This window comes from Coregonus clupeaformis, chromosome 24, assembly GCF_020615455.1.
Source record: "Coregonus clupeaformis isolate EN_2021a chromosome 24, ASM2061545v1, whole genome shotgun sequence".
NCBI classification, from domain to species: domain Eukaryota; kingdom Metazoa; phylum Chordata; class Actinopteri; order Salmoniformes; family Salmonidae; genus Coregonus; species Coregonus clupeaformis.
The window spans coordinates 52,288,642-52,305,588 of NC_059215.1; the positions used below are offsets into that span (position 1 = coordinate 52,288,642).

At 47.4% G+C, this 16,947-nt stretch overlaps 2 protein-coding genes across 5 annotated transcripts in view; one reads left to right on the forward strand and one right to left on the reverse strand.

Annotated features, from left to right (window-relative positions):
- Positions 1 to 4,582, forward strand: LOC121537810 (transmembrane protein 106C). 3 transcript variants are annotated; one of them, XM_041845412.2, is made up of 8 exons: positions 1 to 233; positions 1,148 to 1,403; positions 1,528 to 1,591; positions 1,744 to 1,903; positions 2,032 to 2,172; positions 2,346 to 2,395; positions 2,760 to 2,813; positions 2,945 to 4,582. In XM_041845412.2, the coding sequence occupies exons 2-8, from the start codon at positions 1,196 to 1,198 to the stop codon at positions 3,063 to 3,065; spliced, it is 798 nt and encodes a 265-aa protein (XP_041701346.1). In that variant the 5' UTR covers positions 1 to 233; positions 1,148 to 1,195; the 3' UTR covers positions 3,066 to 4,582. The 3 variants fall into 3 exon arrangements, with proteins under 3 accessions (XP_041701346.1, XP_041701345.1, XP_041701344.1); XM_041845411.1 differs by lacking the exon at positions 1 to 233 and adding an exon at positions 259 to 314; XM_041845410.1 differs by lacking the exon at positions 1 to 233 and adding an exon at positions 260 to 409.
- Positions 4,583 to 4,733: 151 nt separating this feature from the next.
- LOC121537812 (tensin-2-like) overlaps positions 4,734 to 16,947 on the reverse strand; it is a 56,136-nt gene continuing 43,922 nt past the window's right edge. For both annotated transcript variants that reach the window (XM_041845413.2, XM_045207339.1), the window contains exons 12-28: positions 16,334 to 16,446; positions 15,907 to 15,967; positions 15,670 to 15,745; positions 15,390 to 15,519; positions 14,944 to 15,009; positions 14,728 to 14,844; positions 13,050 to 14,597; positions 12,742 to 12,904; positions 11,060 to 12,606; positions 10,832 to 10,963; positions 10,625 to 10,720; positions 10,350 to 10,427; positions 9,983 to 10,063; positions 9,439 to 9,607; positions 9,174 to 9,242; positions 7,028 to 7,057; positions 4,734 to 6,440 (exon numbers count right to left, since the gene is read on the reverse strand). In XM_041845413.2, coding sequence (XP_041701347.2) covers positions 6,299 to 6,440; positions 7,028 to 7,057; positions 9,174 to 9,242; positions 9,439 to 9,607; positions 9,983 to 10,063; positions 10,350 to 10,427; positions 10,625 to 10,720; positions 10,832 to 10,963; positions 11,060 to 12,606; positions 12,742 to 12,904; positions 13,050 to 14,597; positions 14,728 to 14,844; positions 14,944 to 15,009; positions 15,390 to 15,519; positions 15,670 to 15,745; positions 15,907 to 15,967; positions 16,334 to 16,446 — 4,618 coding nt within the window. In that variant the 3' untranslated portion in view covers positions 4,734 to 6,298. The remainder of the gene's footprint in view (positions 6,441 to 7,027; positions 7,058 to 9,173; positions 9,243 to 9,438; positions 9,608 to 9,982; positions 10,064 to 10,349; positions 10,428 to 10,624; positions 10,721 to 10,831; positions 10,964 to 11,059; positions 12,607 to 12,741; positions 12,905 to 13,049; positions 14,598 to 14,727; positions 14,845 to 14,943; positions 15,010 to 15,389; positions 15,520 to 15,669; positions 15,746 to 15,906; positions 15,968 to 16,333; positions 16,447 to 16,947) is intronic.

Sequence of the window (16,947 nt, forward strand, 5' to 3'; positions counted from 1 at the left end):
AATATTATTATATTTTTTTGTAGGGATGTGCAAAACGGAAACTTCTCAAACTTCTTCCAATATAAAAACTGTAGGCTTACGACCTGGGTTGCACTGTATCTTTAAGAACATTTTCAAGCGCCCACTAGAATGAAGCAAATCGCAAACTCATCAACAACAACCGGGGTGGAAACATTAGGCCAAACAGATTCAAAACGTTCCGTTTTCCAACTAAAACTATTGGACAAATTCAGGTAGGTCCCGCCCCGTTTAAGAAACGTTTTGCTGAATAATTGGCGGAATGAATACACCCCTGCACAAGAACGAACTGCAACGTGAGTGTCACGAACTACCGGCAAAACAACACGATCAATAACTTGATAGCCTTGCCTGAATGTTCTTAGAAATATCGTCAACCAAATATATATAGGTAAGACAACTATTATGTCTGAAGACGCAAGCCTAGTGCAGGTTGTGCACCTTGGTAAACGTTGACAGCTAGCTAGCTAACTTTGCTTGATAGCTAACAGCTTGATAGCTAACAGCTTGATAGCTAAGCTAGCTAGCTGGTTACCTTATGTAACTTTACCGCGCTAGCAATATAGCTCACAGTCTCAGCTGCAGTGGCACTAAGCTTGCTCTAGTTATTGTGTTTTGATTCGACTAACTAACTGCTAGTTACTTGTGCTGTTATTGGACAGACTACTTTACTAGCCAATGTGTAGCTAGCCATTGTATTGTGATAGTGTTCATAGCTATGTTCTTAATTTTTTTATGTTCATAACTATGAGCCTATCCAGATACTTCCACGTTTGACGTTTAGAGGCCACGCCCTACGCCATCTATTCCGATTGCCATATCTGTGCTATGGGGTATAGTAGGAGTGCCTGGGACATTATGTGCCCTGAGGCCGGACATACTGGCCAACATCTATCTAGTCTGGAAATCCCAGAACTAGGGCAACAGCACTGGAACATTGTTTATATTGTGAGAGGCAACCCGTCTGTAGTATGGAGACTAACCAACATCAATCGCCTTTGATCAGGGATTTCTCAGTAGGCTAATCATTTTAAATACAATTGCCAAACGTTGATTATTAGCCTAAATAAATATGTCCTGCCCTTTACTCAACAACTTTTTGCTGCGTGATCTTCTTGTTGTGCCCCAGGGTCTGTCCTTTGAAAAAAGGCTGGCTTGATTATCTGCCAGCCAGCTCATGGGCACTCAATGGTCCCGAAGCGAAAGCGACAGCAGTCTTCTGCTCGTCCCGGAGGTTGGGACAGGGTGGCAGAGGGAGGATGATGATGACTCGCTGGATGGACTGGACAGACAGGAGGACATTGCTCGGTTCCCTTATGTAGAGTTTACCGGCAGGGACAGTATTACCTGTCCAACATGCCAAGGCACTGGCCACATCCCCTCAGGTGAGGCATTTTCTGTCTGGATTCCTGTCGGCTGGGCATTGATTGCTGAACTGATGTGGTAGGGATCATTATGATGGTGTTCTCCCATTTGACTTGTCTCTCTCCTGTGGTCATTGTCCTTCAGAGCAGGTCAATGAGCTGGTGGCTCTGGTTCCCTACAACGACCAGAGACTCCAGCCCCAGAGAACGTAAGTTTTACTGCTAACCCTTTTTCTCACCAGCTCATAACTGGATTGGTCACATACATAACCATCACATTCTGTCATGTTTGGTTGCTACACAGTTTGTTCTTTGGGCAACATTGATTGTCAAAGTAAACAGGAAGTGCTATGTTTGACAGGAAGCTGTATGTGGTCCTCTCGGCGGTGCTATGTCTCCTGGCCTCCTCGCTGGTGGTCTTCTTCCTCTTCCCCCGCTCTGTCGTGGTGGAGGATGATGGGATACGCTCTGTCACCGTACAGTTTGATCACGTCAACGCTAAAGTCCTCATAAATATGACAGTAAGTCAATAAATCGCATGAAGATGTACTCTGTTAGTTGGACTTAAGATGGTCATTTGGCTCAAACTGTGCCTGCTGTTTATGGTGTGTTCTGCTGACTGTTCATTTTCACCGGTCCTGTTTGTCAGAGCTCCTTGAACTTCACCAACTCCAACTTCTTCACGGTGATGGTGGACAGTCTAAGCTGCCAGGTTCTCTATATGAAAACAGTCATAGGCACCATGCAGCTAGATAATGTCATCACCATCCAGCCCCTGAGCCAGAGACAGGTAAGGCCTGCTGTAGTCTCAGACGCAGTGAACCATCACTTGGGACACATTCATTCCATGTTACGTAGTTTAATGATTGGCTTGCTTCAAATATACCTGTTGTTTGCATTTCCTGCCTAAACTTCAGTTGACTTCTGGTCTTGATTCTTTTTAACATCTTTTTTTTGCTACAGGTGAACTTCACAGTCAGCGTTCAGATCAGTGGAAGCACCTCCTATGTTTAGTAAGTTAAAGGGACCTGTATTTAGTTGTTTTTGTTTCAAGTCCTGTCATTGTTAATATATCAAATCAAAATGTATTTGTCACATGCGCTGAATACAACAGGTGTAGACCTTACCGTGAAATGCTTACTTACAAGCCCTTAACCAACAATGCAGTTTGAAGAAAATATAGTTTAAAAAATATTTCGTAAATAAACGAAAGTAACAAAATAAAATAACGAGGCTATATACAGGGGGTACCTGTACCGAGTCAATGTGCGAGGTTACAGGTTAGTCAAGGTAATTGAGGTAATTTGCACATGTAGGTAGGGGCAAAGTTAGATTTGTGATTGTGAAGAGGTTCTAATCACTCTTTCCACCCTGCAGTGCCTTCTGCACCATGGCAAGCATCAAGGTTCACAATATCGTGGTTATCATGCAGTAAGTATATCCTACCTCCTTATTGTGAAACCGTATCACTTCCATTTCTACCTTTTGCCATTTTGTCTTTATGATATTTACTAGGTTTTTTAAATACAATTGTTAATCAGAACTGTGTTCTTTGTTCCCAGGACGTCTGTGAAAACCTCCTACATGATGCGCACGGCCCAGAATACCCTGGAAGCCTACCGCTACATTGACTGTGGTTCAAACTCCACGGTTCACCAGCCCCCACGCCGACTGTGGCAGTAACCCTCCCTCCCCCACCACCAGCCAGTGGTTAGGCCAAGAGTCCAGCAGCCAGGGACACAGGGACCAAGGTGCTGGGAGCCAGGCCACAAGAACTAGGGAATATTCCCAATAATTTCAGTCCAAGCATTTGTTTTGACTTCAGGATCATTAGGCTTCATCACTTGCCTACGTAAATGCAACAAACACCAGCTCCTCAGTAAATTATATTTAGCTGTTGTGCATTTGGCTGAAATTCAAAGGTATGACTAATTTACAGGCTGCTGAAGCTGCAACGATCTTGATTTTCCGTGGGAATTAGTTATCCTTGGCTTGAGCACAGTTACTGGCGTTACTACTGAGTTATAACTGTGTATCCTGCTGTGTTAGTCCTTGCATTTGTAACATTGAGAGCGTCCGCTCAAATTTTAAGTGTCCTTTGGTGTGGGTTCATGTGATTTCAGGGACTTGGCGTAGTAGGAATGTATAAAGTGAATGACATTTTATTTCGCAAAAAGGGAGATTTGCTCCCTGCTATTTATATCTGGGACTTGACAAGACTAGTCGAGGGATGTGCCTAAGACAATTTATTTGCACCTCAAAAATGCTACATAGGGCTATTGTTTGATATGTTTCTCTACGTCATTTATTTTCTGCTTTTAATAAGAGACAGTTACTGTCAGGAGGTACTAATATAAGTTATAACACTCTGTTTGGGAAATCTGGTTTAACTAATTTTTCCACTTACAGCCTGGTTTACTAAGCATTTATACCAGTACAAGATTAAACAGAAGAGTTATAATATAAGACGGTAACGTCCATAAAGGCAGGTTCATGTTTTTTATGGGATCGTACATTTTACTGCCCTTTAATTATGGGGGAAACTGCAAATGTTTTGCTAGAGCATGATCAGCTAGTAAATCCAACCCTTATGTCGGAAGTACAACGTTGTTGACATGATTGTAAAAAAAATTCCTACTAACAGCATGGTCTTGCCAAGTACGCAGCACACTAGCACAGTGTATGGACCTCTGTCCGGAGGTCCAACCTGGACTTAATAACTCCGTAATGACATTAACCAGGTCAGCATGACTAAAATGTCATTAACTCACTCACTGTCCTATTGTGTTGGGTATCTTCATAATGTCATTTTACATTCCAAAGCACAGCCTCTTGTTGTCATAGACCTTTATAATAAGCTGATGAAATGACTTGAAATTTGGTTTCAGAGTTTGGTATTTCGAGAGCGTTAAAAAGCAATAAGCTTGTGTGGCTTGACAATGACAGCAATGTGTTGGCAAGAGCACAACCAGATCTGAGACCAGGCAAAATGGAGAAAGGTGAAAGGTGAAAACAGATGGTGAGATGTAAAAAAGAAAAAGGAAAAAAAAAAAGTGATTTGTATGATGGAATATGACTGAATCATGCCTTTTAGTGGATGTGATTGAGGAAATGTATATATTTTTCAATGCCAAAATTCTAAAATGGGAAAAAATGAGGGTATGGTCAACTAATAAAGATGGTTACTTTTTTTAATGAGAGCTTGTCTGTGTGTCGCCTCTGTGTGACATTTTTGATTTCGGTCCTGATTCTTGCTCTTGAAAAGTACTTGTTTCTAAGCAAAATACACAAGGCTTTAAATTCTTGAGTACAGTTTAGAAACCTAGTGATAGTAAATCCAATGAGCAGAAGTCAGATTTGGTACCACAACTTTTATTATTTTTATTTGTGCATATAAAGCTTTCTTAAAAAATATCATATAACAGATTATTTTCCTTACAAATGTTTCCTTTTGACTTTCCCTTTCCTAGCTGCATGTGAGAAAATATATTACTACATATAAAGATGAATAAGAAAACAGACCACAATATATTACCGTTGTCATACAAAGTAGTGTCTTTCTGTCTTACAAAAACAATGCAAAACACTAAGAATACAAATACATGAAGCATAAAAATATGAACTATTAAAGCTTAATACAGGAGTGCTTTGTATTTGGTTAAGTACATAGGACCTTAGACAACTGTCTGATTGGTGTGAACTTTGTACATAAAGTCATTCAGGTAAAAAGATATGTGAGCGTTACATTGATGTTGTGGCAAAGACAGGACCTCATCCTTGTCTTGTTTTAAATGTTTGAATATATTTCTCAATAATATACAATATAATAAGGAATATTATTTGCCTCATAGTTTAGATAATTGACCCACAAAATATGTGTATAATAGAACAAAATGACTATTTGCAGCAATATTAATATTGTGTATATATCTTGACCAAAAAAATCTGTGGTTATACAATACATTGGAGAATACAATACCCCATGATCTCTGGTACTTGCCATATCTGTGCCCTAACCCCTAGCCTCCACATACTTTACCATATCTGTGCCCTAACCCCTAGCCTCCACATACTACCATATCTGTGCCCTAACCCCTAGCCACCACATACTTTACCATATCTGTGCCCTAACCCCTAGCCTCCACATACATTACCATATCTGTGCCCTAACCCCTAGCCTCCACATACTTTACCATATCTGTGCCCTAACCCCTAGCCTCCACATACTTTACCATATATGTGCCCTAACCCCTAGCCTCCACATACTACCATATATGTGCCCTAACCCCTAGCCTCCACATACTTTACCATATATGTGCCCTAACCCCTAGCCTCCACATACTACCATATATGTGCCCTAACCCCTAGCCTCCACATACTACCATATCTGTGCCCTAACCCCTAGCCTCCACATACTTTACCATATATGTGCCCTAACCCCTAGCCTCCACATACTACCATATATGTGCCCTAACCCCTAGCCTCCACACACATTGATACCCTAACCACATTCACTCTGTTGCTTGCACATTTTAGTTTGACTTACTCTTATGATTGTCGAAGGGAGAGTGACAGGGTTGAGGCAAGACCTTTGGTAGGCTAGGCTACTTATTGATACCTTAGATAACTGACTAACAAGTGACAACAAAGCTTTGGTAACTTGAAGGCAACTATCAATGGCGGCATTATAGACATTAGAAATATAAACAACGATTACATTTAGATTATCATTCAAAATGGCAGTCATGTTTGAAATGTTGAGGCTTTTGGGTCAAAACTCAGTCTTTGAAAAAGAGGCCACCACCACTGGTGCTTTGTGGGTCTGTAAAGCGTTTCTGTAGCCTCCTGACTCTCTTTAGGAGTTGTAACAGTGTTGTTGCGGTGACAGGTCCTTGGCTTGGTCCTTCTCTGTCTCTCTACCTGCGCTGCGGCCCTAACATCACCTTGTTGATGAAGTTAACGATGGCTGAGGCAGGCTGCTCCGGGTCGAGCTCGGCAAACAGATGACACATGTTCTCTGCCACGCTGCCTGGCTTCTTGGCTACAAACCCAAATACCCTATTGAACAGGAGGAGGAGGAGGACGAGAGGGAGAGGGGAACGGAAAGAGATATTAGAGGAGGAGAAATACACACTTACTCAGACATAGTGATACCCATTCTTACTGGTTTGATATGACGACTGAGACCTCTTTGATCAACTCTTGAGAAGGAAACAGGGTGAGACTGATGTATGGGCCAGGTAATTACAGTTACGGTAGTAGAAGGTAAAACCTGGAGGAATAATATTAGCCTTGTTCAACCATCCTGATCCATTCTGTTTCGCCACTCGGATTCAGTGAAGTGAAACGAAACGAGAGGCCAGCGGTCAGGATGGTGGATCAGGTTAGCGTAATATCTCCTAAGCTAAAATACGGTATTTTTTAATCATCATACCCCACAAATTTCATAAAGCCTATTGATTGGCATAAAACAGAAACTGTGAGCATAGGTATTTGTGAACATGAATTTGCGACTGTGAGCATGTTTACTGGGATGATGGCCAAGGCACAGAAGCAATAAGGTAATCAAACATCTTGTCAATACATATAAAGTGCAAACACATTACGCTCCCAAACCAACATGTACAGACACGTAGAGCACTTACTTAGACGTTGTGCTGTCTGAGTTAGTCCACCTGAAGCAAAGAGACAGACAGACCGGACTCAGACCCACACTGACAGACAGAGCTCTCAAACGAGCACAGGCATAGGGCCAGTCATACACATACCACACATTCTCTCCGTCTCACACAACACACAATTCAAGCTCATACAGATCCATGCGCAGGTTTACAGCAGGATTAATGAAATATGGTGATGATGGAAATCCCTGTGTTCTCTTGTTTAAATGGATGATTTAGATACACTGTGTGGTCAGAATGTTTCCATTACATTGAGGATATGGTACTGATGTGATGCTGCCTGGCACTGGTTTCAATGACATCTCAGTCGTCAGTGGGATCTACAGCCTATCTGTCATATCTGGGTTGACTGTGGTTGCAGTGGTGTAAAGTAAATAAGTAAAAATACTTAAAAGTACTACTTAAGTAGTTTTTTTGGATTCTGTACTTTACTATTTATATTTTTGACAACTTTTACTTTTACTCCACTACATTCCAAAATAAAATAATGTACTTTTTACTCCATACATTTTCCCTGATACCCAAAAGTTACATTTCTAACTGTCCCCCAGGGCTCAGTTCTAGGCCCTCTCCTATTCTCGCTATACACCAAGTCACTTGGCTCTGTCATATCCTCACATGGCCTCTCATTGCTACGCTGACGATACACAACTAATCTTCTCCTTTCCCCCTTCTGATAACCAGGTGGCGAATCGCATCTCTGCATGTCTTGCAGACATATCAGTATGGATGACGGATCACCACCTCAAGCTGAACCTTGGCAAGACGGAGCTGCTCTTCCTCCCGGGGAAGGACTGCCCGTTCCATGATCTCGCCATCACGGTTGACAACTCCGTTGTGTCCTCCTCCCAGAGTGCGAAGAGCCTTGGCGTGACCCTGGACAACACCCTGTCGTTCTCCGCTAACATCAAGTCGGTGACCCGATCCTGTAGGTTCATGCTCTACAACATTCGGAGAGTACGACCCTGCCTTACACAGGAAGTGGCACAGGTCCTAATCCAGGCACTTGTCATCTCCCGTCTGGATTACTGCAACTCGCTGTTGGCTGGGCTCCCTGCCCGTGCCATTAAACCCCTACAACTCATCCAGAATGCCGCAGCCCGTCTGGTGTTCAACCTTCCCAAGTTCTCTCACGTCACCCCGCTCCTCCGCACACTCCACTGGCTTCCAGTTGAAGCTCGCATCTGTTACAAGACCATGGTGCTTGCCTATGGAGCTGTGAGGGGAACGGCACCTCCGTACCTTCAGGCTCTGATCAGTCCCTACACCCAAACGAGGGCATTGCGTTCATCCACCTCTGGCCTGCTGGCTCCCCTTCCTCTGCGGAAGCATAGTTCCCGCTCAGCCCAGTCAAAACTGTTCGCTGCTCTGGCACCCCAATGGTGGAACAAGCTCCCTCACGACGCCAGGACAGCGGAGTCACTCACCACCTTCCGGAGACATTTGAAACCCCACCTCTTTAAGGAATACCTGGGATAGGATAAAGTAATCCTTCTACCCACCCCCCCCCCCCCCCCAAAAAAAAATAAAAATAACAAACATTGTAAAGTGGTTATCCCACTGGCTATAAGGTGAATGCACCAATTTGTAAGTCGCTCTGGATAAGAGCGTCTGCTAAATGACGTAAATGTAAATGTAAATGTAATGCTTAGCAGGACAGGAAAATGGTCCAATTCACAGACATCAAGAGAACATCCCTGGTCATCCCTACTGCCTCTTATCTGGCAGACTCACTAAACACAAATGCTTCGTTTGTAAATGATGTTGGAGTGTTGGAGTGTGCTTCTGGCTATCCGTAAATTAAAAAAATAAGAAAATGTCACCATCTGGTTTGCTTAATATAAGGAATTTGAAATGATTTGTACTTTTACTTTTGATACTTAAGAATATTTTAGCATTACATTTACTTTTGATACTTGAGTATATTTTAAACCAAATACTTTTAGACCTTTACTCAAGTAATATTTTACTGGGTGACTTTCACTTTTACTTCAGTCATTTTCTATTAAGGTATCTTTACTTTTTCTCAAGTATGACAATTGGGTACTTTTTCCACCACTGTGTGGTTGTGATTAGGTAGTGTTCTGTGCTGTCTGGCTCCAGCACCCACCTCCTGTCCTGGGGGTCGATGCTGCTGAAGGTCACACTGTTGACTGGGTAGTGTCTCCTGAAGAACACCCTATAGACAGACAGGCAGGCAGGCAGGCAGACTATTCAGTGGGACCATTGATATCACAATCATCTCCACTAATCTACCACAATTCATCCATGCAACCTTTCTTCCGGTTTTCTTTACTGATCGCTAATGATATACTGTATATGTGTGATGGGCCTCAGACAATTAGTCCATATGAACAGGTCATTGGTCATGTTACCTGCGCTGGCTGTCGGTCAGTGTGATGCCCTGTGAGGACACTTTGAAGTGGACCACTGTGGCTGCTGCCCGGGGGTTCTGTGCCAGGGTGGCTCCGGTTGCCTTAGAGATGGCCTGGGGTCCGGTCAGTGACTCAGTGTCCACAGAGTTCAGATAGAGCACGTTACAGGCTAGACAGGACAGGGCAGGAGAGGGACAGTGACTCAGTGTCCACAGAGTTCAGGTAGAACACGTTACAGGCTAGACAGGACAGGGCAGGAGAGGGACAGTGACTCAGTGTCCACAGAGTTCAGGTAGAACACGTTACAGGCTAGACAGGACAGGGCAGGAGAGGGACAGTGACTCGGTGTCCACAGAGTTCAGGTAGAACACACGTCAGGCTGGACAAGAGAGGGGTCAGACAAACAGGGATGGAACCATGCGGATCACTTTAGAGCACTGTGGTGATCATAGATGTCACACACTTCAGGGTCTCCCACCAACAACAGCAGGAATGCAGCCATTTGTGATTGAACATTATATGATAACTGATTCACGGGACTCACCTGCACCCTGTTTGAGCAGGTCTGAAGCTGTGCTCATGTTACTGGCAGTCGACTGCAGCTCCTGCATTTCTCCAATGGGATCTACAACATGGGGACGTAAACAAGAGATAAAGGCATCTGAGTCAATACTCTGTCTCCATCTGGAGGACATGGCTGGAAATGTTCCCACCAGGCCAGAAGTCAGTCATTCTATGCATTTTCAGCACAAATTGTCTAGTGATTTGATTGTGAGAGGGTACTTAGCATCAATGGTTATTAAACAGCTTATTTTTTACTTAGGTGTGGACTGGTTCCCATGACAATGACTTCAGCAGGCTAACTCATTACAGTCCATAATGGGTTGTTGGGATGTTGAGTTACTGCTGACCTTTCTCTGGGATCCGTAGGGAACAGGGCAGGGAGATGGGAGTGATGGAGTGCTGGTATACTAATGCAGATAAACTCCCTGTGGAACACACACACACACACACACACACACACACACACACACACACACACACACACACACACACACACACACACACACAATTAGGCTAAATGCTCCATTGGGCAGAGCAACTATAGAACATATCGCTTTAAATGACTGAAAACTAACAATGTAGCCCAAAACTGAGAGTAGACTATTCTTTATGAACAGCTCACCAAAATGGGGCTCATTCTGACACCCTTTGATATTCACTCCACGGGGGCCAGTCTCAATCAGGAAGTGTCGCACCAGCTGCTCCAATGGATCGACCACTATGTGTGTGTTACGGGAAGAACATGATTAGCTAGCAGAAATTGAAGTGCTTTGTGTCGAGGAGATATAGGTTGCAGGATGTAGGTTCAGGGGCAGTTGTTGAGTCATACCTTTGCTGCTGTGGTTGTTGAGGTTAGCGGGCGGAGTGGCCACCTTCAGCGCCAGGCCATAGGCTCCCTGGAAGGAGTTGCTGTCCCGGATAAGAAACGCCCCTGGTTCTCTCTCCTTCAGCGCAGCTATGGCTACAGGAAAAGAGAAAATTGACATAAAATAATGTTCATGCATATTACATAACAGTCAGCTTTCTTTATGAAAAGTAAAAAAGTAACTGAAGTTACCTTGGTCCCTGGAGATGCCAGGCTTGTACCAGAAGCGTGAGCTGTCCTGGACAAACTTAACACTGACTCTGCCTGCCATCTGCCCCTCCAGAGAGAGCGCTCCCTCTCCTTGGCCTGCAGGGGGCGCCATCTCCCCCACCGTTGGAGAGAAGGTCACATGGTGCTGTGAGGGGGTTGGCCTCAGGGTCCTCACCCCGCAATTGGGCGACCCTGGCTGGGCAGACTGCACTCGTTTCTCTGGGAGTGGGCGCTGGGGGATGGTGACAGCAGTGTAGCCCGAGTATGGCACATGCGGGACATATTGGGGACAGCAGCCTGTGGCAAAGGTGGGGAATGTGGGGGTGGTGTGTCCCTCAGGGGCTGGCGAGTGCCCGCTGGTGCTGCCCTCCATGCCAGGGTAGTGCTGCAGGGATCCTGGGGGCTCAGTGCCCAGCATCAACCTCCGGCCCAGGGTGGCGAAGCCGGGCACAGGAGGTTCTGAGGAGGGGGAGCCCTCCAGACTGCTGATGGGAGGATGGGGGGAGGAAGGGGCCGAGGTGGGGGTGGAGCTGGATTTAGGGACCTCTGGGGTCAGCTTCCTGGGGGGACATGCTCCGTTCAGCTGGCCCTGGGCTGGGATGGGCCCTGGTGAACCAGGTACAGGGTTGGAGTTGGGGGACTGGGACTGGGGCTGGGCAACAGGAGGCAGTACAGCAGTCTCTGTAGGAAGGGTGGTCTTTGGACTAGTTGGAGTAGCTTTCTCAGTGGGGGTCTGAGTGGGTGTAGTGGGGTGGCAGTGGTTGCTGGGCTGGCTGGTTGTAGGTGAGGGTGAAGGTGTAGTATTGTGGTTTAGGGGCGGGTGGGGTGAAGGTGTAGTATTGTGGTTTTGGGGCTGGTGGGGTGAAGGTGTAGTACTGTAGTTCTGGGGCTGGTGGAGTGAAGGTGTAGTATTGTGGTTTAGGGGCTGGTGGGGTGAAGGTGTAGTATTGTGGTTCTGGGGCTGGTGGGGTGAAGGTGTAGTGCTGTAGTTCTGGGGCTGGTGGGGTGAAGGTGTAGTGCTGTAGTTCTGGGGCTGGTGGGGTGAAGGTGTAGTGCTGTAGTTCTGGGGCTGGTGGGGTGAAGGTGTAGTGCTGTAGTTCTGGGGCTGGTGGGGTGAAGGTGTAGTACTGTAGTTCTGGGGCTGGTGGGGTGAAGGTGTAGTGCTGTAGTTCTGGGGCTGGTGGGGTGAAGGTGTAGTACTGTAGTTCTGGGGCTGGTGGGGTGAAGGTGTAGTGCTGTAGTTCTGGGGCTGGTGGGGTGAAGGTGTAGTACTGTAGTTCCGGGGCTGGTGGGGTGAGAGTGGTTGTGTTGCTGTCGGTGTGGTGCAGTGGCTGTTGGGTTGGGTGGGGGAAGGTGTGGGTGTGGGTGTCACGGATGTAGACTGTAAAGGGTCAGGGATGTGTTGCTGGTTGATCTGCGACCCCTGAGCAGCAGCACTGCTGGGCCTATCCTGAGACTGGGCAGACTCACAGTCACTGTTGACTATGTCAGTCGATCGAACTTCATAATCTTGCACACCTAGACTGAGGCTGAAACAAACAGAAAGTCATATTAAAGAGGTATGCAATATATTCTTACATGTAATGTTGGAATGTTTATTTCATCTACACACAAGACTGATATGTGACTTGCAGATGTTAAAAAGAAGACAACAGAATAGGCACCTTTCTTCTGTGCACAGAGGGCTGCTGGTGAGAACAGGGGTGGGCGGCCCAGAGAGGTCAGAGGGCGTGGAACACGGGACATCTCTTGAAGGATGCATCCTCTTGAAGGAACCCTGGGAGATGTAGTCCCGCCAACTCACGTTCTCACTCATCCCTCTTCCATCTCATGGAAGACAGAGAACAGAGAGAATTACTTTATGTGACAGAACTGACATTTGAATAATTATTTCCTACATTGGTTTAAATGTATTTCATGAAATCATCTTATATGTTGTAGCTAATAAATAAACCAGTGGGAGTTGTCTCACCTGTCTGTCTCTCGGAGGGGTACTGCTGAGGGTGGGCTTCGGGGTGGTGGTCTGCTGGCCCTCTGGTGTGGCTACAGGGGCCTGACAGGGCGGAGGGAGGGGGCAGAGGGGAGGTGGACTCAGACTGGTAGCCTGAGGCGTAGCCCCTGCTCTCAGAGGGGGAGGGCTGGTAGGGGGAGCAGAGGCAGGCCTGGTGCGGGGTCTGGTAGCCACTGCTGCTGCTGTTGCTGTACTTCAGGTCCAGGTGGGAGTGGCCGTGGGAGCGAGACGGCTCCGGGTACGCAGGGTGGCCGGACGGCAGGGGGTCAAAGGTGAAAGCAGGTAGCTCGTGGCCCTGAGGCCCGTAGGCCCTCCGGTGCCAATAGTCGGCCTCTCTCTCCCTCTCCCATTGGAGCTCTGCCTCCCTGTCCCTCTCCCAGTGCAGTGACATCTCCCTTCCTCTTCTTAGTCCTGCTGCCTCCCTCTCCCAGTGCATCTCTGCCCCTCTAGGCAGCTCAGACTCCTTTCCTCTCCTCAGCCCTGCTTCCCGATGCTGTAGTTCTGCCTCTCTGTCCCAGTGGAAGCTCTCTCCTCGCTCCAGCCGCAGGCCGTGGAAGGCTGAGTCCTCCCTCCTGATGAGGCAGTCCCGGCAGGGGCAGCCAGGGGGTGGCAGGCCGTCCAGCAGCAGCATGTCTTGGTAGGACCCGGAGGACTTGGGGTGGTGAGGGTGGTGGTGGGTGTGTGAGGGAGGGTGGTGGTACGGACCATAGTCATCACTTCTATAGAGCAGGCGCCCAGGATGAAGGGTGTGAGGGTGGGAGTGGGCGTGAGAGGACAGGTCCTGGGATGGATAGGGGTACAGAGAAGGGTGATGAGAGGGGTGACGAGAGGGTCCCTCACGGTGCAGGTAGTGTGGAGGGCCCTGCTGGCGATCCCATACCAGGTCAGGGGGAGGCAGGGCCTGATGAGGGTGAGGGTGGGGGCTGTAGTTCTGGCACAGGTCTATGTGTGAGGGGACGGTGGCAGGGTTAGCCAAGGGCGGTGACCCAGGATGGCCGTTGGTGCCCAGGGCTCTGTCCCGGCAGTAGCCACTGGACATGAGGTGCAGTCGGTCACAGTCGGGCTCAGCACAGCGCTGGGAGTGGTAGCCCAGCCGGCAGGAACAGGAGCGGCCCAGTCTCAGGGTACCTGTACGCTCAGAGGGCGAGGACGAGGACGAGTCCCCATCGTCCAGGATGGCAGTCTCCCTCTCTCTGTCCAGGCCGTCCCTCTCCCCCTCGATGCCCCCCAGCAGTCGGTCCAGGTCCTCTCTCTCCTGCTGCGTGGGGGGCGGGGGCCCTCTGAGCTCCTCTGGATGCTCTGGGATGGCAGACGAGTGGCCGGAGTGGCCGGAGTGAGTGAGAGAGTCAGAGCTGGGGGAGAGCAGCTGGCTCTGACTGGGCCTTTCCTCGCTGGTGCCTACTGGACTCCCATTGGTGGAGGTCAGGGAGCCGGAGCCTGGGGCTGAGCGATGCTTCTTTATCTGGGCGTACAGACTTCCGTCCACTGGACCCCTGGTGTGGGCTATGTCTGAGAGGGGGAGAGAGAGCAGAGATTTAACATAGCTTCAGAGTACAGTATCGACAGCACAGTATTAACTGCGGGCTGAATGTATTATTGAGAGTGTCTCCCTGGTCCTCTGTACTGCTCTGTACGGTACCATCGAGGCTGTCTTGATAGCGCTGGTTGAAGTTCTCATAGGAGTCCCGGCGCACCACTGGATCAGCTGTGTTGTAGTCCACTGTGACAGCGGGGTCATTCCTCTGGTACTCACGCCCTGAGGAGAGAGTTCATGTTATTAGACAAGCACATCAATACAAACTTGTTATTGTGTTCCCTGGCACTGTTACACTGTAAATGCATAGTTCAAACAAACCTTTCATCTTCTCTGGTCCAGTGGAGAAGACAAACTCCACAGTGGCATCCGAGGGGAATCGTTCATCTGAGAAAATACATTTTACTGTTTTCCTTTAAATTGTGTCAGTAATAATCCGATTGGGATCATTACTGCCACATAATCTCCTGGTGCTTTTTCAGTACAGGGCACAACTTTTCAGCTGGGAGTAATTTAACATTTCACAGAACGTAATCACATTAGGGGAATTAGGAAATTATTGTGTTCAATATACAAGGAAGCAATGGACCACTACACATTCAGTGTTGTTGAGGGATTGATTCATTTTGACACATCTGCTGTATACAGGCATTTCTACTGAGCACTTCTCTTAACCACCGACCTAACAAAACAGATACCTCTGGTTAGTCACCCAGGCCCTGTACAGAGAGACCCTTTCCTCTCCCAGAACCCCCGCTAGTTCGTACCAGTACAGGCCTCATCCAGCTCCCCCTTGCCAAACCATAGCTGCGTCCCGTGGATGGTGCAGGTGTGGAACTGCAGTCTGAACACTGTGTCCCTCTCTGCACCCCGGGCCCGTCTGTGGTAACACTTCACCTGCAGGGGGAGACAGAGAGGTAGGGGAGGGAGCAGAACAACAGATCAGTGAGATGAAGAAGAGGAGAATCATATTACTTGATGGACTGCCAGTGGCAAGGCGGTGACTTCACTTGAGAAATAGTGTACTAGTCTAGTGGTCTCACTCACCATGATGTCTCCCTTCAGCAGCAGTGCTGGCTCAATGGTCACACATAGTCTTCTGCCCCCAGAACCCTGCAAGTCACTGTGGACAGACAACAAACGACATATGAATACAAACAGATAGGTACACACAGACAAGGAAATGTAGGCCTAAAGGCACATCCTGTCCAAGTTAGACATTAGTATTTTCTGTCAGTGGTGTTGGTTGATAATACTGTATGACATGAAGTGATGCAGACTCACTATATCCCTGAGGTGTAGACCAGCTGCATGGACTGGTAGAGCTTCAGGAAGGGGAAGTAACCTGGGCAACGATAAAGAGAGGTGGTGTTCAGTGTTACACAGTGGAATGTGCTGACTGTCTCTGTCCCTATCCGTCAAACAATTAAAGATAAACAGCCCAGTGTGTAGTGTGGAGGGTGAATTTGACCATCTGAAAACACTGCTATCATTCAAAGGGCCATATCTCAGAGCCTTCTGCACAGACAGGCATTCACAGACACACACACACACCTGGCGCATGCACGCACGCACACGCACGCACACACACTACTATAAAGACAGACTCAGACAGACTCAGCACCCGAGTGTAGCGGTCTAATCTGAGGATGGGAGGAACCAAGTGTCAGTCAGGGGAAACAAGTCTGTGGTGCCCCTCACACGGCCTCACCTCCTTCGCCCTGGAAGTTAGGAAGCGTGGGGATGAGGACCTGGTGGAGGAACAGCGGACTGCTGTTCATCTTGATCGCCCCAGAGAGGAGCCCCCCAAAGTAGTAGATATACCTGAGAGAGAGAGAATGGGAGTGAAGGAAGGAAAGAGGGAAAGAGACAGAGAGAGGGAGAGAGAGAGGGAGGGGTGGGGTGATTAGTAAAGGCTACATCACAAAAGGCAACATAAAAAACAACAACAAAAAAACACTGAATCCTGGTGAAAAAGATGCATGAAGTAATATATACACTGAGTATACCAAACAGGAACACCTTCCCTAATATTGAGATGCACCCCCCTCTACAAGGTGTCAAAAGCGTTCCACAGGGATGCTGGCCCATGTTGACTTGAATGCTTCCCACAGTTGTGTCAAGTTGGCTGGATATCCTTTGGGTGGTGGACCATTCTTGATACATACAGGAAACTGTTGAGCGTGAAAACCCAGAAGTGTTGCAGTTCTTGATCCAAACTGGTGCGCCTACTACCATACCCCGTTCAAAGGCACTTCAATCTTCTGTCTTTTCCAATCAACCTCTGAATTGCACACATACACAATCCATGTCTCAATTGTCTCA